Below are 23,275 nucleotides of genomic sequence, written 5' to 3' on the forward strand. Positions count from 1 at the left end.
GAAATTGGAATTTATCATTAAAAATATGCTAAAAGCCACAGAATTTATCCATGAAATAATTAGCATACCATTAGAAAGTTCTGATGCTTTGTGGAATAACGTACACTTGTTTTTTTGATGATACAGTTGACCCCAAAAGCCCTCTAGTGCGCGAAACCTACTCTGCGTCACTGTGGTGAAAAATGTAGCAGGAGACTACATATGCAATAAATGCCAGAGTACGGTTGCTTCCAAGATGGTATAATGGGTCACATTCGGTGGATTTTGACTGCTGTCACTTATGAAGAATAAAATACTTTAATATTTCAATGAAGCTACAGAAACAATGGATACAACAACAAAAATGGAACAGTTGAATTGTTACACAGAAAAGCAAGTGAAAATGTCTGCACCAGAAATGTATATCTTAGATCTGAAGGTAATTATTCACTTGGCCTAATGGGTCTTGCATGGAATTAGGTATGGAACCTGGAACCGAGAACCAAGATTTAGCTTTCCTGTTCTACAAGACGTTGCCTGGTCTCCAGCACTATATCTTCAATAACCTCAATCTTCAGTATGTCTTTGATCATGTGCGTCATGGAAGCTTCATAGCAGTAGAGGATGCTGGTATCGTACAACAACATCTGCTGGGCAGCCAAGGCAAGAATGCAGTTCCGTAGCCGCGAAATCACTTCTCGATCAGTTAAGGAGATTGGCTCCAGATTGGTGACAAACCCCCCTGCTTCATCTTCTGTCTGCTCCAGAGTAGGGTAGAGCCATATAAAGCCGTTGTTCCCAAGAATGATTGACGCTCCACAGGGCAAATTGTGGAAGTGAGTTTTCCGTCTTTTTATCAATGAAGGAGAAACCTGAACAAGGACACCTTGCCCAAGCTTGCCATACTTGAGACTTCGTGTGTGCATTGAGAGAGCTCCATCAGAGTATACAGCCTGAACCTCTGCGCTGATCAAGTCTCCTTCCTGCAGGTAACTCCTCATTGCCAACTCGTCCTCTGCTGACCTCCGTCTCAGTTCCCCTCCGGGAAGGTTTACAGCTGAAAGGAGCAATACGGAGTCCAGTCTGGAGTTTGTATCCACTTTCCATCTCCTCTGCTGCACCTCTGTAACGCGGCCAACGACAACATCTCCAACCTCTCCATTGTATCTGGTTTTTAAGGCTCTGACACATACAAGTTTGTTCACATGCTCTACCACACCGGCCACTGATGCTAAAAGCTTTTCATCTTCCATATAAGTTCCATGACCTCTCATAAACCCGGTGTCAGTGGTGATGGTGTCCCCGGGTGATACCAGGTGCCGGGTATTGTCTAACTGCACCGATTCAGTAACTCGCTTCCTTGCCACCGGCAATCTCACTTCAACCGCCATTCTCACGCTAATCCCATAACATTATTTTAATGGATCTAAAAGATGGAAAATATATTTATCCTAGAACTACCTGGAAATTAGATGATTCAATATTATTTAGCATGGAAAACCAGGGGTTATTAAAAGAACTGTCACAGTATTTTTTTTTTAGGAAAATAGACCGGAAGATACTTCAGATTTGATTACCTGGTGCACATATAAAGCGACTATAAGAGGACACTGTATAAATATTAAAAAGAGAGCCAAAAATGAAGGAAAAGGACTATAAGAATTATATATCCAATTATTTAACGTTTCTAAAGAATATAAATTAAATCCAGATAGAGAAGGGCAAATGAAAATAGCTAATATTAAACAGATTATTAAGAAAAAAATATCAGAAAATATAGAAAAGAAAACAATTAAATAAAAAATTAGATATTATTATCGACAAAATAAAGCAGATAAAATTCTATCAAACCAACTGAAAAAGAAATTAGCAGACAATCGTAAAGATAAAATTATACATGAAGGTATAACATATAGAGCTCCGAATGAAATAGGGGAGACCTTTAATCAATTTTATAAGTCCCTATACAACTTGTCCAATAGACCTACGGATGAATCAATAATAATAATTATATAAAAGATCTTGAAATACCAAAAATATTCTTAGATCAACTAGAATCATTAAACAAGGTCATCACTAAAGAAGAAGTAACAGAAGCAATAAATACATTAGCCAATTTTAAAACTCCTGGACCAGATGGCTTTAGTAATAAGTTCTTCAAGGTTATGAAAAACATAATTGTGGAACCGTTAACCAGAACTTTCAATGAGGCTGTAAACAGAGGATCATTTCCACAGGAGATGTTGAGGGACAATATTTTGCCAATTTTGAAGACAGGTAAAATATCAACAGATGTAAAACGTTATAGACCGATCTCTTTAATAAATGTAGATGTCAAGATTTTCGCTTCAATTATTGCAAAGAGATTAAAAACAGTCTTACCTGAAATTATTAATCCAGACCAGGTTGGATTTGTCCCTGGGAGAAATGCAGGAAATAATATCAGAAGGTTAATAGATTCAATTGATTTGTCAGATAAGAAAGGGAGTCCCCTGCTGATCCTGTCATTAGACGCAGAGAAAGCGTTTGACAGGGTCAGCTGGGGATTCATGTTTAGGGCTTTGAAGGCCTTTAATATCTCGGGATGGGTGTTAGATGCGATAGGCACCCTGTATAAGAAACCGGCAGCTAGGTCCATAGGCCAAAATATTTGTTCAAATTGGTTTGGCTTGGAAAACGGTACGAGACAAGGCTGTCATATATCGCTAAAAGCTTGGAAAGCTGTAAATATTAGAAAGGTTGAAGATCTAATGGCGAATAATGAATTAAAGACCTTTGATATATTAGTCAGGACAATGTCCCTTCCAAATCGAGAGGCTTTTTCATACCTAAGAGTTAAAAACTATTTGAAGAACAAATCAATTATGAATAATGGAGAACCATACCATATATTAAAAACAATCTTTAACAGGAAAGATTCAAAGAATCTTTTCGCAAAATGTACAAAATTACTCGATATTACAAAAACAGAGAACTTTCCAACAGCAATAAAAAGTTTGGAAAAAGCTCCGAACTGCCCCATAGAACCAGAAGAGTGGTATGAAGCAATAATCAAAGTAAATAAATATGTGCACAGTCTCTCCTTAATGGAAACATTTTACAAAGTGATCAATAAATGGTATTTGGTACCTTCAAAAATGTCAAGAGTGTTACAAGACAATAATGATCTATGTTGGAGATGTGGTGAAACTAAGGGGGATTATCTCCACATATGGTGGAGCTGTAAAAAGGTATTACCCTTTTGGCTTACAACCAAATCATTACTGTATAGTTTAAATGATCTAAAAATATAATTTCTCTCTCCCCCCCCCCCCCCCCCTCCATTTTTGTCTCTATGGTAAGGAGATACTTCTCAAGGAATACCAATCAGAAAGAGAATACATGCATTCATAAAGTTTAAATAAATAAGGAAATTTTAATTAATAAACAAAACAGAGGAGACAGGGATGAGCCAGTAAATATTTATGATGACTAATATACCAAGCCATAAATGATGAAATATTCGAAACGATAAAACGGCAGGTATGGTCTTAAATATAAAAAAAAGAAAAAGAAAAAGAGACACTGAATGAGCGTGGGGAGAGATAAGATGAAAACCACAAGAGGACAGAGTCACAGAGACCGAGTGATTGAAGAGTTTGGAGAAGGAGAGCATGATCAACGGTGTCAAAGGCAGCCAAGAGGTCAAGAAGAATTAGTATGGAGTAGTGGCCTTTGGATTGAGCTGCGATTAGGTCATTAGTAACTTTGATAAGCGCAGTCTCAGTAGAGTGGAGGGGGCGGAAGCCATATTAAAGAGGGTCAAGGAGAGAGTTGGGATTGAGAAAACAAGTCAGACGGGTAAAGGCAAGTCTTTCCAGAAGCTTTGAGGAAAAAGGGAGCAGGGATAGGGGACGATAGTTAGAGGGGAAGGACAGGTCGAGAGATGTTTTTTTTCAGGATAGGTACTTCAGTGGCATGTTTAAGGCCAGCAGGGACAATGCCAGAAGAGAGAGAGCAGTTGAAGATGTGTGTTAAGGTAGGCACAAGACAAGGGGAGAGAGATCTGATAAGGTGAAATGGGACAGGATCGAGCGGGCAAGTGGTGGGGCATGAGGAAAGGAGAAGCGCAGCCACCTCTTGTTCAGTAGCCGGGGAGAAAGTCTGAAGGTAGGAAAGGCATGATCTATGTGTGGTTGAGAAAGAGAATGGCAAGGAGGGGAGCATTATTTCCTTAGCTGTTCAATCTTGTCGGTAAAGTAGCATGCAAAGATATCGGCTGTAAGGTTAGTTTGAGGGGTGGCCACAGCAGGGCAAAGAAGAGAGTTAAAGGTGTCAAAGAAACGTTGCTGTGGTTCCAATAAACTGCCTATTTTTGGACCAAGGAGTGCCTGGACCTCTTTCCTTTATTGTACTACTTCTATGGGAATCTGGTGTTTGGTTCTGGTACAGCTAAGCACCCTGGCTCAGATTGATGGGAGTGAGTGCAGTTTCCTACACACTCTATATTGAGGGTAGGCAGGAATACCTTTATTGGCAGCTAAGGATGTGCATGGGCAAAAAATTCAGTTCAGTTCGGCACTTCCGAAATTCGGGACTTCGGCAATTTGGGAATTCGGTACTTCGGGAATTCGGGGCTTCGGCAATTCCATAATCCTAACCCTACTCCTTACCCTACCCCTACCCTTAACCCCAATCCTAACCATACCCCTAAAACTACCCCTAACCCTACCGTGACCCTACCCCTAGCTATAACCCGACTCCTAACACTAACAGAGCATCATCAGGAGCTTCTATACCTTAAACTATAAAGATTTGGGCATGCAAAAAATACAGCATATTAATGAGTCCAAAACAAATTGCATGAAAGATGTACTGGTTCCCGGAGTGTCAAGATGTATAATGAAAGGAGAACCATAAATATCAGATTTGTCTTCAGAGAAATTATGAGTCACCAAGAATGTGTAATCCCAACATCAACCCCTAACTCACTGTGAGATACCAGATATGGGGGTAATCCAGGCATGGACCCCTAGCTCACTGTGAGATACCAGATATGGGGGTAATCTCGGCATGGACCCATAGCTCACTGTGAGATACCAGGTATGGGGGTAATCTAGGCATGGACCCCTAACTCACTGTGAGACACCAGATATGGGGTAATACAAACATGGATCCCTAACTCACTGTGAGACACCACATATGGGGTAATCCAGGCATGGACCCCTAACTCACTGTGAGAAACCAGATATGGGGGTAATCTAGGCATGGACCCCTAACTCACTGTGAGACACCAGATATGGGGTAATACAGGCATGGACCCCTAACTCACTGTGAGACACCAGATATGGGCATGGACCCCTAGCTCAATGTGAGAACCCAGATATGGGGGTAATCCAAGCATTGACACCCTAACTCAATGTGAGATACCAGATATGGGGGTAATCCAAGCATGGGCCCCTAATTCACTGTGAGATACCAGATATGGGGGTAATCCACGTATGGACTCCTAATTCACTGTTATATACCAGATATGGGGGTAATCCAGGCATGGACACCTAGCTCACTGTGAGACACCAGATATTGGGGTTATCCAGACGTGGACGCCTAACTCACTGTGAGACACCAGATATTGGGGTTATCCAGACGTGGACGCCTAACTCACTGTGAGACACCAGATATGGGGGTAATCCAGGCATGGACACCTAGCTCACTGTGAGACACCAGATATTGGGGTTATCCAGACATGGACGCCTAACTCACTGTGAGACACCAGATATGGGGTTAATCCAGGCATGGACCCTTACCTCACTGTGAGATACCAGGTATTGGAGTAATTCAGGCACGGACCCCTAACTCACTGTGAGACACCAGATATGGGGGTAATCCAAGCATGGACCCCTAACTCAATGTGAGATACCAGATATTGGGGTAACCCAGGCATGGACATCCTAACTCAATGTAAGATACCAGATATGGGGGTAATCCAAGGATGGACCCCTAATTCACTGTGAGATACCAGATATGGGGGTAATCCAGGCATGGACACCTAGCTCACTGTGAGACACCAGATATTGGGGTTATCCAGACGTGGACGCCTAACTCACTGTAAGACACCAGATATGGGGGTAATCCAGGCATGAACCCCTAACTCACTGTGAGACACCAGATATTGGGGTTATCCAGACGTGGACGCCTAACTCACTGTAAGACACCAGATATGGGGGTAATCCAGGCATGAACCCCTAACTCACTGTGAGATACCAGGTATTGGGGTAATCCAGGCAGGGACCCCTAACTCAATGTGAGATACCAGATATTGGGTTAACCCAGGCATGGATTCCTAGCTCACTGTTAGATACCATTTATGGGGATTACCCAGGCATGGACACCCTAACTCAATGTGAGCTACCAGATATGGGGGTACTCCAAGCATGGACCTCTAACTCACTGCGAGATACCAGATATGGGGGTAATCCATGCGTGCATCCCTAACTCACTGGATCTGCCTGCTTGGCTGACATCATTAGAAGTGTTGAACAAAAGCCAATCACAATGCTTTCCCATATTTCAGTGGGGGGCGCCAAAAAATGACACCCCTAGCTCCCAGACAAATGCCTTGTTTGCCTCGTGTTCTGGGGCTGTTCACCTTACTGTGAGTGAGTGTAGCTGTCAGTGTGTGTCTGCGAGTGAGAATGGGTGTGCCTGTGAGTGTGTGTCAGTGTGTGTATGTCATTTTATGTGTATCTGAGAGTGGGTGCCTGTCAGTGAAAGTGTGTGTTGGTTAAACAGTGTGTGCCAATGACTGTATGTGTGTGCCAATGACTGTATCTGTCAGTGAGTGTATATCAGTGCATGTATCAATAAGGGCATGTGTCTGTCAGTCAACAAAAAGGCCTTGACACGAATTGGGGGTGGTGGGGGGGGGCAAATTTATATTTTGGGGGTGCCCGAATTTAGTCGTGCCTAGGGCAGCACAAATCCAAAATGCACCACTGACTGAATCACCTACTCAAACTGGTATTCCTATACACTACATTCCATAAGCACACATATTAGATCCTCTACAGTAACACATAACACATACCCTACACACTCCACTCCCTGTGAGCGAACTCATGGATGGAACATATAGGTGGACTTATGAGTGGGCCTTATGGGCATACTCACTGTCAGGCCCTGGGACCCAGACCTTGAGCTGTGTAAGGGGCCCCAAAAAATGGAGCTGCTTCCCGTTCTCCCAGAACATTGAATTTTGTGACCACAGTTACAAGCAGCCTCCAGAGAGCCTGTTCTACACCAGACCAGTGGAGCCAAACTGCAGCTAGAGCCCATCACCATCCTCATCTGGTTGTAAATAGGCAATCCAGTATAGTATTAATGGCACTAATCTCTAATTTACCTCACATTAAAGGGACACTATAGTCCCCAGAACCACTGCAGCTTAATGAAGTGGTTCTGGTGTCTATAGCCTGTCCCTGCAGACTTTTTAACACACTGGCGTTAGTCCATATGGCAGATCATATCGGTGGGGCATTGTGATGTCACAGCCAAGGGCGGGAAAAATCCTTGCACCAGCCCTGTCTAGGCCCCTATGCTCTGGCAAAGATCCCCGTCTATTTTCTATTTCCCCCTCCAAGACTTCTCTAGGGCTGCGCCGTTTCTATGGAACTCCCTTTCCTGCTCCATTAGACTGTCACCCAGTCTCAGTTCCTTCAAAAGGTCACTAAAAACTCAGTTCTTTAGGATAGGATATCCATTAAACAGATATTAGCTTTCCCTCCCCACACCTTGGTAACCCACCCTGCTTCCTCTCTTGCACCGGTGTAATCCAAAAAAACCAACCCTTCACTGTAATCTATTCTAGTAACCTACTTTTTTTCTGTACATGAAATACCCTTCCCTTACCTAGCGTCACTCCCTCTAGAATGTAAGCTTGTTTGACCAGGGCCCACAATACCCTCTGCTCTTGTGTATCAAGTTCATCTCATTGAAACTGCATGTCGTTAGTCCACCTATTGTACAGCACTATGGAATTTGTTGGTGCTTTATGAATAATAATAATAATAATAATAATAATAATAATAATTGGGCAAATTTCATTCTGGCCAAATGCCTATTATTCAGAAGCATTAGCATTTTTTTTTTTTTTAACCCAAAAATCTTTTTTTTCCCAAATGCACTTGTTACTGAAAGCAAAACATTTTTTGGAATGTTGGATAGTATCACCAGGGCCTTCTTTAATGTCGATTTTACCCTGGGCAAGCATTTGCTTTGGCTCCCTGTACCCTGCCCTCCCCTAACTCCCCTACTCCTAACCCCCAGCTCCCTGGCATGCAATCACGGACTCCACCCCAACCTACTGATGTAAATAATGTAGAGGGGGCTGGGGTGCAAGAATGTTTTTTGGGTCTCTATAGCACAAAAGTGGAGAAAAGATAGATACCCATCTACCATTTGGCCATTCTTGTAGGGCTATATTTGTGAGCAGTGTTTGTGAATTTGAATGTCAGCATGTTTTTGTATAGAGTGTATGTGTGCATGTAGGGGTGTATTTGTATGTACTGTTACCATTGGAATGCAGTGGTGTACTTGTGTGTAGTGATTGCGTTTTAATGCAGGGGTGTATGTAGTGTTGGCTTTTAAATGCAGCTGTGCTTTTGTGTATTGAGTTGGTGTTTGTATATAATTTTAGCGGTTTAATAAAGGGGTGTGTTTGTATGTATCGTTTGTAATTGCATGCAGGGGTGTGTTTGGATGTAGTGTTGTCTTTTAAATGCAGATGTACATTTGTGTGTAGTGTTGGTGAGTGAAGGGTGTGTTTGTATACGATTTTGGAGTTTGTATTCAGGGGTGTGTTTGTATGTAATGATTGTGTTTGCAGCGGTGTGTTTGATTGCCTGGATGTATGCACATACATACTAATACAGATATACATACACATAAACAGACTGATACATGCCCACACCTTGACACATGCACACATCCTAACACACTGATACATACTAACACAAACACACTGGCATATACACACATACTAGCACATGCACACACTCAGATACACACACTTTGATACAGACACTGGTGCACACACACAGATACACACACGGGCACACACACAAATGTTTACATACAGGGGTGTATTTGTGTGCATTGATGGCGTTGGAATGCTTGGATGTATGCATTGCCACATACACACAGATGCACACTTACACAAACACTGAGATACACACAGGAACACAGACAACCATGCAGTGGTGTATTTGTGTGCAACGTTGTTGGAATGCAGGGATGTATTTATGTGCAGTGTTAGCGTATGTGTGTGCAGTATTGGCATTGGAATGCATGAATGAATGCATTGCCATACTCATAGATACACACACACATATATATATATATACACACACACACACACACACACACTGACTCTCAGAAACACACAAACACGCAGGTACAGGGGTCCCACGGGGCAGCTACTTTGGACCCCCCAGGAGTAACTGGGCCCGGGGAAGCTGCCCCTTTAGCCCCCCTTTAAAGACAGCCCGGAGTATGACAGAGTTTCATAGCAATAATACTCTCCATTATTTGCCTCTAAAGTTAGTAAATGTGTTTAGAAATTAGCTTGTGTAAATATATATTTTGGGGCTTTTCATTTTAATGGATTTAATCTGAGTCGTAGGTCATTAAGTCACAATGTAACACAGCGTACTGGCCACACACCCTCTTTAGTTATTTGAGATGTTGGGATTTATGAATTATTTTATATTTCGATGCATATTCCGGGTTCTGAAATAGAAAAAGATAACGTCAGCTATATAGAAAAAAACTGCTACAAATATTGAAAGCTGGACCATTCCTATGGACAAGTATAGCGACCAACCAACAATAGTTCAAAGTATTTCTCATATTCAGCCAGCCCAAATAACCGGATCTCAAAATAAAAACAATTGCAACTTTTATTTTAAAAATTTATTGCAAAAAAACACTCACATTTCTTTCAAACTTGTAACTTTTACAAAATACAGATTTTGTGAATCCACATGGTGAAAGTAATTCAAAATCCATTTTTTTTCCTTTTTTTCATATTTTTAAATACGTACATCCTGATCCCCAGCCCACATTCATTCTCAGAACTTCGATGTAGCACCCGATCGGGTCCTAGGAGTGATTGCATAGTGAGATACCAGTTGCCATCTCCCTTAATGTGCTTCCTTGACCTCTTAATACAGAGTAAATCCTCTCGCAGGAGAGGGCAGAGCCGGCTTCCAAGACCTGAAAGTATATTCCATAAAACAAATGGTGGATGTGCTACCAATTTATCGCCTGACCTTTAAACTTGGGTTCTCACTGAGCGGCTGAAGACTGAGCAACGAAATTCAACAAAAATAACTGCTTGTACTAAGGGTTAATTCTGTTACTAAATGCCATGTGTATATTAAACTGTGTTGTATGCAACCCTGACAGGGTTAATTCCATGCACATGTAGCAGATATAAAGTGAGGGGAGCTAATATCACCAGGGGTTCCTAAAGAGAGATCCCCAGATGTTGTAGAACAACAAGTCCCATGATGCTTTGCATACATTGAGAATGACAAAAATCATGTAAGCTGTAGTTTTAAAATATTTGAGGATCTACCTTTTGGACACCCCTGCTCTAGACCAAAGACGGGCAAACTGTAGATCCCCAGATGTTGTAAAACTGAAAATGCCACAATGCTGTGACATTCTTAAAGGAGGGCAAAGTATCATGGTAGCTGTAGTTCTAAAATATCTGGGGATCTTCCTTTTGCTCAGCCGTGTTCTAGATCTTTGGGAATCTCCATCTCATCTTAAAATGTTATCGAACACAGTTTATTTCCAGCAATGTCTCTGACTTGCCACAGATATTGCTAAAAGCTTTGCGGCTTATTATTACAACCAGGAATGATTATTACATTACCGGTCATTAAAAAAAAATGTCTTTAGATTATCCACCTGAAGGAATGGCCCCACCTTCGTGGAATGCCTTGCAGACCAGTGTCCCCTCTAAAGCACCAGTGGCCATCACATACCCAACTGCTATTTAATCAGAAACCTCATGAACCTCAGGCAGCCTTAACTATATGTCCCTCAACTATGGACTTTCTGACAATCATGTAAGTTGTGTTTCCACCAGCTGAAGAGCTACCATTTTGAAAAGCCCTGTGCTAAGGAGAGTTCGTGATAGAAGCCATTACGAGCGTGCTCTCCTGGAATGCTGTGCACGGGGTTAAATTGAGCATCTCTTTCCCTGTTACTTTGCAAACTGCAGTGAGTTATTCTGGTCAGGACTATTAACCCCAGAGGGTACACCACTGCTGATGTAAACAGATTGCTGTGTCTAATTACAAGATGTGACATGAGCCATTTAGCACCCTTTGTAATACAAAACGATATCAAAGTTTTTTTAAAACTACCCAGCCATGCCCCCCATTTGTGTTTTGGAATATACTATAATTCATCACGCATTTTGTCTCCCTTTGGCCTCACTAGTCGGCCAATGAAGAGGATAGAGTCTGTCTTGTTGTCCTTGATAAGGAAGACGAAGGGGTGATCAGCGTAGAAGAGTTTAGGGGTTCTCAGCTCTTCCCTGCCATAGACGTCTGCGTCGAATGGGTTTCCATCAGTGTCCCACTCCAAGGCTGCAGCATGGAACATGCTGGCAAGGTAAAGGTCCTTCTTGCCAGAGATTTTGGAAAGGTCAGCTTTGGATTTATCAATGGCTTCGGTCAGGCCAAGATCTCCCAAATGTTTCTGGAATTAAGAAGACAAAAGATGTGAGAACCAGCTTAGAGAAATTTAAAAAATCCTATTGGATTTAAATAAACTGCACAAAGGGTACTTAAAATGTAGATCCCCAGATGTTTTAGTACCACAATCTCCTTTGCCATTTTGAAGACCAACAAACTTGAAGTTTTACAGTATCTGGAGATCTATCCTGTGGACACCCCTGGATGACACTAAAATAAACCCCCCCAAAAACATAGGTATGACCATGGTCCACCTAGATCAGTTGCTGCACTATGATGACATATATTAATCCTGTCCAACCTTGGCCCTCTAATTGAATACCTGTTTCAGACTATAAGCTTGTTTGACAAATATATTTTTCCAGATTTTGACTCTATGATTTAAATAAGCGTTCGGTATTTTAGCAGTGGACAATAGGCATTAGCAAAGATTTCTAAATACTAAACATGTTAAAAATTTAAAATGACTGTTTTAGTAAAGTGAATGTCCGCCGGTTACTGCCACTGTAAATAGCAACAGTAAAAGCTTTTTTACAAGCATTAGAAATATAAAGCTTGCAGGCAGCTACGACCTACCCAAAATGCAATAGCTAGTCAGTAAGCGACATCACTGCAGCCACCATGTTTAAAATAACTAAATCTAGGAAGGGAGGTGTCAAGCCTCAATACTAACAAGTTATGGTATGGAAACAAGAAAGGAAATATTCAAGATGGAGCAAGTCTATCTCGAAAAAATTCCCAATGGGTTACAGAGATATCAGAAGGGCATGAACCCCATATGTGTTAAACGAAAAAAGACTAAAGTGAAATTGGGTGTTCCAATATAGTTGGAAAAAATTGGACCCCTGTTTCACTTAAAGATATCTCTATAAAAATTGAATAAATGTACGGTATAACCTTTATTTGGCCGCTTACGGACAACACAGAAAAACACAGTGAAGTGATAGTGACACACTCGTGAAAATACAAGTGAATTAAAAGCTGAGTAAATGCAATATGGATATTGTCCACAGGTGCTGGGAATGGCAGTGATATCTGAATTGTAATTAGAGTATAGAGTACAATATATAGTACGGTATAGATTTAAATCAGATGTCACATACACCAAATTCCTCTAGAACTAAATATCCACAGTCTGTAAGACTTAATAGGTATTTCGGCTAAAAGAGGTAGGATTGCACCGTCAGGCTGAGGTGAATTGTGTATCAATACTATTGTTTGTTACAATCAAAAGTAGTACATAGGAAACTGTTAGGTCAATGAAGACCGTGATAGCAGCACCTATGTATATATACATATACACAACCACACAGACTAGGTCAGTGTCCAATGGGGATTATGACCATAGAATTGAGGTGTACATTCTTCTGTTTATTACTGAAATTCGCCTGTCTGGATGGTTTATCTAAAGACTACACATGATGGATCCGTGATCTACTGGGTCTCCTTTAACCCAATTAATTTCATGGAACATATAAAAACTGGGGGCCACACCATAATGCAATTCAACGTTAGAACATCGGTCCAAATATGGACGAATTGACAACAACTAGGGAGGGTCTAGTAGAATGGCCAGGCTTTGTATGAAACTATATGCTTGTCCCACATACTTACCTGTCCCTTTAAGTAGACGGACCCCCTGCATTTAGGAAGAAAATATATATATAAAAATTTAAAAACCAACAGCACTTATCTATGGCATATGCACAGTATGTTAATATATATGTTGTTCCATATGTATCTAGTACAATGAACGGGTTGCTGAACCCAAGTCTCTGCGCAGGCGCACGATCTATTCTGCGCGCGCACAGCGTACGACCGGCTACATCACCATGGTGATGGCCAAACAATAATGAGCTACCCGACATCCGGATAAACTTTTTCTGAACAGATCTGATCGGGCCGTAATCCCGCCCCTAGCCACTCCCCAGCTAACGCTGATTGGAGTACACTAATGCTGGGCGGATCTTCACCCGGTATATACTCACCTCCCTACAGCTGTACCAGGAGCTCTTGATAAAGGCGTGTGACCACGCCGAAACGCGCGTCGAGCGTTTGCCGGTTATTTTAATACTGAGTAATGCAAACGGCTATCCTTTGGGGGATTTGACACTATATATAGCACCTTTTTTTCAATTGGACATTCAGATATATGCAGTATTACTGCCTGCACGTTAGGGTATGCAGCAGCAGCACTAAGGGAATAGGGGAGACAGATTGAGTTGTGCCTTGGAGCCAGCTCAGCACCAGGTCTATACCCTTTCAGTGCTGGATGTAGCAGCAGTACTGAATGCTGACAGGAGACAGAACGAGATACTCCTTTTAACAGCAGTATTAGTGCAATCCTTTTGATCCTGGATGCTTTTGAAACAGCTACTCTCCCTAGTTAGCTAGATAGCTACCTCTATAAGCGTTAGGCTGCCTCGAAGCAGCAGTGTGTGAGGAATCTACTTTTGAGTTAACTACAACTTATCTAGGTGGTTTATATGACTAAATGGTCTTTATATCTGGGGAATAGTGGGGTGGTTGGCAAGTATCAGTCTGTGTATGGGATCTGTTTGCCTAACCAGTTACTAACTTATTCTTAGATACGCTTGGCTGTACCATCCCTTCACCCTTAACCTATACCTATGCATTATATACCCCTATTGCTGTTCTGAGACACTCCCCCTCACTACTGTGTTGACCCAGTGTAATGCCATCTATCCACTATCAAATGTACCTCCCGTCTATTGTATACTATTACAAGGAGAACTTTGGATATTAGATGGTATTCACTGACCTAGTCTGTGTGGTTGTGTATATGTATATATACATAGGTGCTGCTATCACGGTCTTCATTGACCTAACAGTTTCCTATGTACTACTTTTGATTGTAACAAACAATAGTATTGATACACAATTCACCTCAGCCTGACGGTGCAATCCCACCTCTTTTAGCCGAAATACCTATTAAGTCTTACAGACTGTGGATATTTAGTTCTAGAGGAATTTGGTGTATGTGACATCTGATTTAAATCTATACCGTACTATATATTGTACTCTATACTCTAATTACAATTCAGATATCACTGCCATTCCCAGCACCTGTGGACAATATCCATATTGCATTTACTCAGCTTTTAATTCACTTGTATTTTCACGAGTGTGTCACTATCACTTCACTGTGTTTTTCTGTGTTGTCCGTAAGCGGCCAAATAAAGGTTATACCGTACATTTATTCAATTTTTATAGAGATATCTTTTAGTGAAACAGGGGTCCAATTTTTTCCAACTATATTGGAACACCCAATTTCACTTTAGTCTTTTTAAGTTATGGTATGAGCGATCTGGCTAATAAACTCACCTGGAGGTCGTGGCTAACTTCCAGGCTGACTTTGGGCAGAGACACGGCCACTGCCTTCTTAGTAAACTTTCCTATCCAGGTCTTCACTTGCTCTCGGGTCAGCAGTTTCTCCACCCGTTCCAGTGGCTCAACGTGGTACGGCATGATTAAGATCATACTGGACAGTTTGTGAGCCAGTGGCATCTCCAAGATCTGAAGAGTGTTAACTTCATCCTCAAAGTAATTGTACAAACCTTAAAGGAAAATAACAACCGGATGATTATTTGTTTTTTTCCCTAACGTCATAACCAAAACAATTTAATCAATTAAAGAGGTTCTATAGTTTTCTGGCAACATCTGGCACAAATGAAAAAATGAAGTTATTCTAGTGGGTAACACCATGGAGAGATCTTTGATGGCTTAAAGTATATCATGCGGTGATGAGAAGGGCGGTGAAGTATGCACAATATTTCCTACAGAACATTTTATATAGTTGATCTGATCACTGCTTACCTGTGCGGTGCATCATGGGAACGGACACGGTGAAGGAGCGAGTCACCATGAAACCACGGTTGTCGACCATTTTGTGGTGAAATTTTTCATCCCAGTGAGCTGAAGAAAATACAATAACAAACATATATTTATTTGTATTTCTACAACCTTCCATGTTTCTAACAAAAATAAACAGCATTATTGAAACTTATTCAAGGGACTTGTTTAATTAACTTAACATACTTACGCTTGAAAAACATGGCATTGACAATGAGCGCACCATCGGTCTTCTCCACATCGCTAGTCACCTCGGGCAGCTTGCCATCAGTAGTCTGGGCAGCCCATTCGTTGATGGATTTAAGGGCACTTCTCTTGTCTCTAAAGTTGATCTTGGAGTGTTCGTAGTTGTAGTGTTTTTTGCTGTTCTTAACGAAGTCGTCAGTGAAGCTGATGGAGCTTGGTCCATACAACCGGTTCCCAATCTTCCAAGTGACGTTACGGGCCGTGGAATTGCTGACTTCATTGAGGAGCTCTGCAAGGCCAGAGTGCATGTGATCATCACTCAGCTTGTCAACGCTCAGGACAGCCTTAGCTTGGGCAGCAGTACTGGCCTTCCCACCGAGGTTTACCAGGCCAAGAGAAGATGCCACCACCACAGGTGAGACAAGAATGTTCTCTATCTTCTTGTCCTTGGCCATAGTGTGGTAGAGGTTGAACGCAAGGCCTGCACTTTTGTCCGCAAGTGTGTTAGCTTGCTCACTGATCTTCTTTGCAACTGGAGCATCTGCTGGTTTCTTGTCAACAACCAGCTTCTTATCAACTGCTGCATGTACAGCGAGGAGGAAGCCGAGGGCCACGATCTTCATCATCCACATGGTGACTTTATTGGTAGGATGCTAGCTGGTGATCCTGCAACAGAGAAACACGCATGGTTACTAAAAGATGGAACCCTAGCAAGTTATTTAGAAGTAACTCAATGAAGCTATCATTCAGGTGCCTTTTAGCTCGAGAATAATTTGATCTTACAATGATTAACCTCTTTTCATGTTTAAATCGGCTGAAAAATAGGATTTGTCACTCGACTGTAGCTTCGAGGCAGAAAGACCTAAACGGTTCTTTTACTCCCCCTAGTGGCTACACGGAGTGACTGCAGTAAATGCAACAAACTTTGAATGACCAAAGTTGACAAATTACTATTCTTTTTGTTTTGGAAGACATCTACAAATAAATTAATTAAACTGCAATAAATTTGCTTTAAAAAGTATTCATTTTACGGTTCTACTGGACAAGCAGCAAGTTGAATAACTAATTTGGAAAGTACTAATGATTTGGGTTATTCTACTCTGTGCACAACTTGGTTCTAATCTTTAATGGAAATTTTCCCCACTGGTATTATTATTATTGGTATCTATATAGCGCCAGTTTATTCCGCAGCGCATTACAGTATTAGGACTTGTTTAACTGTCTCAGGAATTGGGGAGGTGCCAGTGGGGTTTTTCCAGTCATAGTTGCATAGCTGAAAAGAGACTTGCGTCCAGTGGCGTACATACCGGGGTCGCAGGGGTCGCGGCTGCGACCGGGCCCGGCCCACCAGGGGGCCCGGCCGCCCTGCGACCCAGGCATGTACCCACAGGGCCAGCCTCTTCTGCTGGGGGGCCCAGGAGACGGCCACCTCCGGGCCCCCCGAGGCTGGCCCTGCTGTCACCCGGCTGGCTGGCGGGCGCGCGAGGGAGCACTGTCCCCTGGGTGCTGATTCTTCAGCTCCCTCGCGCACCGCACTGAAACCGGAGCCGGAAGATGATGTCATCTTCCGGCTCCGGCATCAGTACGCGGCGCGCGAGGGAGCTGAAGAGGGAGCACCCAGGGGACAGTGCTCCCTCGCGCGCCCGCCAGCCAGCCGGGTGACAGCAGGGCCAGCAACACCACTGGACCCCAGGGAATCCCCCCAGCTCTCCCACAGGTAAGGAGGCTGGGGGGATTAAAAAAAACAAAAACGTTTGAGTGTGTTAGTGTTAGTGAGTGTGTGTGTGTGTTAGTGAGTGTGTTAGTGAGTGTGTGTGTTAGTGAGTGTGTTAGTGAGTGTGTTAGTGAGTGTGTGTGTTAGTGAGTGTGTTAGTGTTAGTGAGTGTGAGTGTGTGTGTTAGTGAGTGTGTTAGTGTTAGAGTGTGTGTGTTAGTGTGTGTGTCTGTTGCTGAGTATGTTTGTGTGCGTCTGTCACTGAGTGTGTGTCTGTCAGTAAATGTGTGCGTCTGTTCATGAGAGTGTGTGTGTGTCTTAAGCACTTACCTTTCTCCAGCGCCGGACTCCCTTAACGCTGGGGATCTCTCCGTCCCCATCCGCCTCTCAGCTTCGAATGCACATGCGTGGCAAGAGCCACGCGCGCATTCAAACCGCCCATAGGAAAGCATTACTCAATGCTTTCCTATGGACGTTCAGCGTCTTCTCACTGTGATTTTCACAGTGAGAATCGCAGAAAATCCTCTAGCGGCTGTCAATGAGACAGCCACTAGAGGCTGGATTAACCCTCAGTGAAACATAGCAGTTTCTCTGAAACTGCTATGTTTTCAGCTGCAGGGTTAAAACTAGAGAGACCTGGCACCCAGACCACTTCATTGAGCTGATGTGATCTGGGTGTCTGTAGTGGTCCTTTAAGTGTATGTGTTTATGCATGCACTGGCATACATACCGCGGTCGCACGGGTCGCAGCCCTGCGACCAGGTGCCCGCCGCCATGTGTTGCGGCCCCAGCCTGCGCAGAGTAAGCGCTCGCGCGGGGGGGGCCCCGGATCAGTTTTCGCACCGGGGCCCCATGGGTTGTGTGTACGCCACTGCTTGCGTCCATCAAGTTCAGCCTTCCTGACATTTGTTTTTTGTGCTGTTGATCCAGTAGTTATACCTGAGGCTACAAAGCCGCTGCATACTTAAAGCTCTTTAACTAAATATTAGAGACAGGCAGTTGTGGGCATCAAAGGTACAGTCATAACTTTCCCTGCAGAGGTCTAATGGAGATGCACATTCAAAATGTAAATCAATTTTTCACAAATGTTAAGAACTTGACTATGCTTCAGAAGAACATGCAGGGCAGGATGCAGCAAGCCGTGGATCCACGCCAAGTCTTAAACAAAGAACTATTGCTAATTTTAGTTTGCTGAGCTCATTATTAATCTTAACCCCACCTAGATTTTAAAGTGTTGCCTCAAGCTACAGATCTGACTGCCAGAGCAAAGCGTCTTCCAACTACTTATTAAAAGCTTAGTGGACTAAGGGCCAGGGAAGGCTGGTTTTAAAACAGTGCCCTTTAAAGGGCAACAAATAAAGTTGTACTGCGCTGCAGAATATGTTGGAGCCTTTTAAATAATAATAACAAACTCAAAGTTTATTAAACCTTTGCCGAGTTGCAGAGAGCTGGAGAATTCATTGGAGATTTGAAGGGAAATAATATTTACAATAAAATCAATATTTTTAACCAGGTACATCACAGTAATATCCTATTGTCCAGACAGGTAACAATAGGATCATAGCTGCTAAGACCAGCCGGCAGACCAGTAATAACGGAGTTGTTTTTCTTTAAAATCTCAACCAAGATACCTTGACACTTTTTCATACTGTAGTCAACGTTTGCAATTTTCATTCTGAAAGAAATAGACAGATAAAGCAGAATCCTAGGGAACAGACTAAACAAGCTGCCCCGTCGCGGTCCAGGGGTCACATTGTAGGAGATATCTGACCATTTAAATCCTAATAATAATAATAATGATATAGAGATTTACTGTCTGCAGGGGAAGGGACTAGCGATGGCTGCATGGAAGGAGGGGGCTGCGGGTGATGGTGGGTGCAGGGCGTCAGAGTTGGTGTGATGTGCTGATGTGGCAGGGCTGTCATGATGCCCAGTGCTCTTTAACTCTTGCATTGCTGCATTACTTGTCCTAGAGAGCACGGCCATTTTGAATGCATATTATTTTTATTTATAAAGCGCCAACAAATTCCGCAGCGCTGTACAATATTATCTCTACAAACATCTATAACCAAGTGATGCAGAAAATGAAGTTTACAGTTAACATTCTGTCTGTGTTTGGAACTGCAGATTATCCGCTCTGACTCATCTTTCAATCCTTTTATTGTCAGTCGTGTGCGATGTTAACAATATTTCTATGGCTTATTTACTAAACAGTGAGCTACGGTGAGTTGGCGTCAGCAATGATAAAGCCAATATAGCAGCGTTGGAAAACAAACAAACAGTCTCAATGATGCAATGATTGGGTTAATTGCATGCACACAGTAATACGTTAAAAGGTTTTGCAATTCTACCAAATACAAAATGGCGGTTTATCGTATATTGGATTTAACCATTTAGAGCCCGCGCAGTGCCCAACACATTGCAAACGGAATATATTTGGCACAAATATGGCAATAACAAGGTTAAAAACAACACAGCGAACACTATTTATTAACCAGCCATTTGTAATTATTTATGGTCCTATTCACTAAACAGCCAACGACCGGGCGACTGGCTTGCAGAATTATGGGCTGGTTAAAATCCTCCAGTTGTCAAGTTGGACATTTTTCCCTCCCAAGTCTGCAGTTTTGGGTTTCATTTTGCAAGTCCGTCTCACTGCTTAGTGAATACAGGCAGAATACCAGGATATTGATCATGCAAGGTCTGCAAATGTTCCAACTCAATGAACCTGGTGTTAGATCCAATATAATGCCACAATTTGATCAATGCATCTTTTAATGCCATTTAACCCATTCAGTGCCTCAGAGGCAGCTAATTTGTACCCTGCACCCTGCACCCCTTGCAATAATTAGATAAAACCCCACTTAGTACAAGAAGCATAGTTGGAAAATAAGTGCACCCCTTGCACAAACATATGGTTAAATCAGAGACAGCATGCAGACAGGGAATGGTCTTACCTAGAAGGATTTCAGGGCACCTGGGGCTAAGACCTTCTCCAACCTCTTGCTTGCTCTGTGTCTGCAAATCTGTGTCTCTCTCTGCCTAGCTGGCTCTATATACCCATGCAGAGGAAAGTTCTGGAAGTTTGGAAAAGTTTATTTAAATAAGGGGCTTTGAAGTCCCCCCTCACAGTCTGACGTCCCCAGTCCCTCCTCTCCAATCTCCCAGCCCCTCTCAATCAGACTGCCCAAAAATTCCTTTCTCCTGTTTCTCAGGGTAGGGCACAGTGTGTGAGCCATGCCCTCTGTCAAGGATGGGCACAGTGTGAGAGCCATGCCCTCTGTCAAGGATGGGTACAGTGTGAGAGCCATGCCCTCAGTCAGGCAATGTGGAGGGCCCATCTCTGTAACATAGTAATAGATTTCATTCTACACAAACTAACGAATATTTCTGTTAATGTAACAATAGGATAAATCTGTAACAATTGCATAGGATCCACTTTTAATCCTGTGATTGGCACTCTCATGGGACTGTGGGCAATGGGCATATAAAGCATCATCTGATGACAGGGTAATGCCCCCAAGGGGAATTGAGGGGACACTATGTGTTATATATGCAGGGCAGAATATATTCCGTATGCCATCCCTTAGTCTTTTATAGATACATATTACTGGAAATGTTATATATTTAATCACTTTTTCCTACAGTTTCTATCTGGCTAAATACTGATTGCAAGCTCTGTGGGTGAGACCTATAATGCCAGCCTACACCTCCCTTTACACATCCTGTTATATCACAGAGAGAGTTAAATAAAATCTACCCAGGAGCAATTAGGTTTAACAAACCCAAACAATATATAAAACCCAAACCCAAACAATATATAAAACCCAAACCCAAACAATATATAAAACCCAAACCCAAACAATATATGAAACCCAAACCCAAACAATATATGAAACCCAAACCCAAACAATATATGAAGCAACAGCAGTATATGGGGAGAAGTACAAATAGGCTACATTAAAAAAAGAAAAAAATAACAATGTGATGTAATATGGGGCAATCCTGGATATCTACCCCCTCCCCCCTACCACCCCTAACTGTTAGGGACCCTGAACTGCTACCTATGGCTGAGGATCCACTTTTATTTCAGTTTTATTTTTATTTTTTATTCATGCCAATCAGACAGGTCATATCTTCTGCTTCCCCCTAAGAATGGGTCACCCCTCCCAGGGTCATTTGGGCCCCTATACAACCAGTTAAGTGTAGGTGAAAGGATGAATCCACCTGAGAGTGTGACTTACAAGACAGAATGGGAATATGACTTAAAACTCCAAAACAAATAATTGTATCAAAATACAAAGTTTTACATACAGAGGTGGCCCATGGAGGACAGGAAGGGATCCTTTATTTGAATCCAGGTGCAGTGGTTACATGTGTTGCCCCCTTCCCCTGCCAGTAATGTACCATGGGGGCAATCTGATTAATTAGCATGCTCCTGCTTCTATTTGAACACCTGGTCTCCTGTCCAAATTCTGAATTCCTGCAGAGAAACTTCCAGACATCAGTGCTTTAGGGTAATCCAAGATGGGTTATTACACACACCCATCCCCCAGGAGGTCCTTCCCCTCACAATAAATAGCCAACAGAGATAGAAAAGCCATCAAAAGGCCTGCATTCCCATGTCATGGGGTTTGATGAACTAAAACAAAAAAATAAACAAAAAATAAAATCAAAGAATAAAAAAATGAAAAAAGTTAGACTGGTTTTCCAAAATTGACTCAAATATAAAAAAAATAATAATTCTGTAGTCTAAAGAGAAGTCAGACTCTCCATTCTCTCTATATTCCTATACTGTATTGTGGGCTCCATTATTATTATTATTATTATTATTATATAGCGCCAGACTCTCCATTCTCTCTATATTCCTGTACTGTATTGTGGGCTCCATTATTATTATTATTATTATTATATAGCGCCAGACTCTCCATTCTCTCTATATTCCTGTACTGTATTGTGGGCTCCATTATTATTATTATTATTATTATAGCGCCATCAGATTCCGTAGCGCTGTACAATGGGTTTATTACCCATGTCTAATTAAGCACTCCATTTTATATATTTGTGTAACATTTTCAAACATTTTAAGATTTTTTGGATACATTTAAAAAAAAATCATTCTAAATAATAAAATGATCAAAAAATAACAAATATATAAGATTTCAATGGTGTATTTTATTATTTGCAGTTTCGTTCAGGTGTGATTTAAGCAAATTAACTAAGTCCCATAGTATTTGTGATTTCAATATATAAAAATGTCATGAAAGAATTTGATAAGCTTATAAAAATAATATTAAATATGAATGTATTCACCATAAGTTCCTGAGTAACTTGCAGCCTTTATAAGGTGTCAATGTGCTCATTAGGGGTTTCACTGATCTCAAACATTTTGACGAATTTTATCCCAAGAAGCCGCTTTGGAAAAATGACCGAATAAAGTCTTTAGCTGATTAGCAATAGATTAGCAATTAGCATTGTCATATCACAGACTGCAAGTTCTAAAACAGAGACACAATGTCTGTATCCAATATCTACCTGTATATCATCACACCTACTAAATGCTGCCTGCCACAGGACCATCTATTATAGAAATACATGAATTATTCACACCTGAATTATCATCATCATCTTGCAGGATTTATTATGAATTCATTGCATTTATTAAATAGACATTATTTAACCCTCTGTGTGCCAAACATGTAAAATATGTCTCATTCAAATATCTCAGGCTGTCAGAGAGTTAAATGGAGATTTCTCAGATAGACATAAAATGTGAT

General features: G+C 41.9%; 2 protein-coding genes across 3 annotated transcripts; both read right to left on the reverse strand.

The window, feature by feature from the left end:
- Positions 1–338: 338 nt before the first annotated feature.
- On the reverse strand, positions 339–1,376 carry LOC134599968 (exosome complex component RRP4-like). The gene has a single exon (XM_063444989.1). It carries the CDS (start codon positions 1,368–1,370, stop codon positions 489–491), a length of 882 nt encoding a protein of 293 aa, XP_063301059.1. The 5' UTR covers positions 1,371–1,376; the 3' UTR covers positions 339–488.
- A 9,748-nt stretch (positions 1,377–11,124) lies between these two features.
- SERPINH1 (serpin family H member 1) lies at positions 11,125–20,569 on the reverse strand. Of its 2 annotated transcripts, XM_063432181.1 has the most exons (6): positions 20,456–20,569; positions 19,130–19,173; positions 15,790–16,451; positions 15,564–15,662; positions 15,072–15,304; positions 11,125–11,730 (listed from the first exon to the last, which is right to left on the reverse strand). In XM_063432181.1, exons 3-6 carry the CDS (start codon positions 16,415–16,417, stop codon positions 11,428–11,430), a joined length of 1,263 nt encoding a protein of 420 aa, XP_063288251.1. In that variant the 5' UTR covers positions 16,418–16,451; positions 19,130–19,173; positions 20,456–20,569; the 3' UTR covers positions 11,125–11,427. The 2 variants fall into 2 exon arrangements, with proteins under 2 accessions (XP_063288251.1, XP_063288242.1); XM_063432172.1 differs by lacking the exon at positions 19,130–19,173.
- Between the last annotated feature and the right edge of the window lie 2,706 nt (positions 20,570–23,275).

This window comes from Pelobates fuscus, chromosome 1, assembly GCF_036172605.1.
Source record: "Pelobates fuscus isolate aPelFus1 chromosome 1, aPelFus1.pri, whole genome shotgun sequence".
Lineage (NCBI taxonomy): Eukaryota > Metazoa > Chordata > Amphibia > Anura > Pelobatidae > Pelobates > Pelobates fuscus.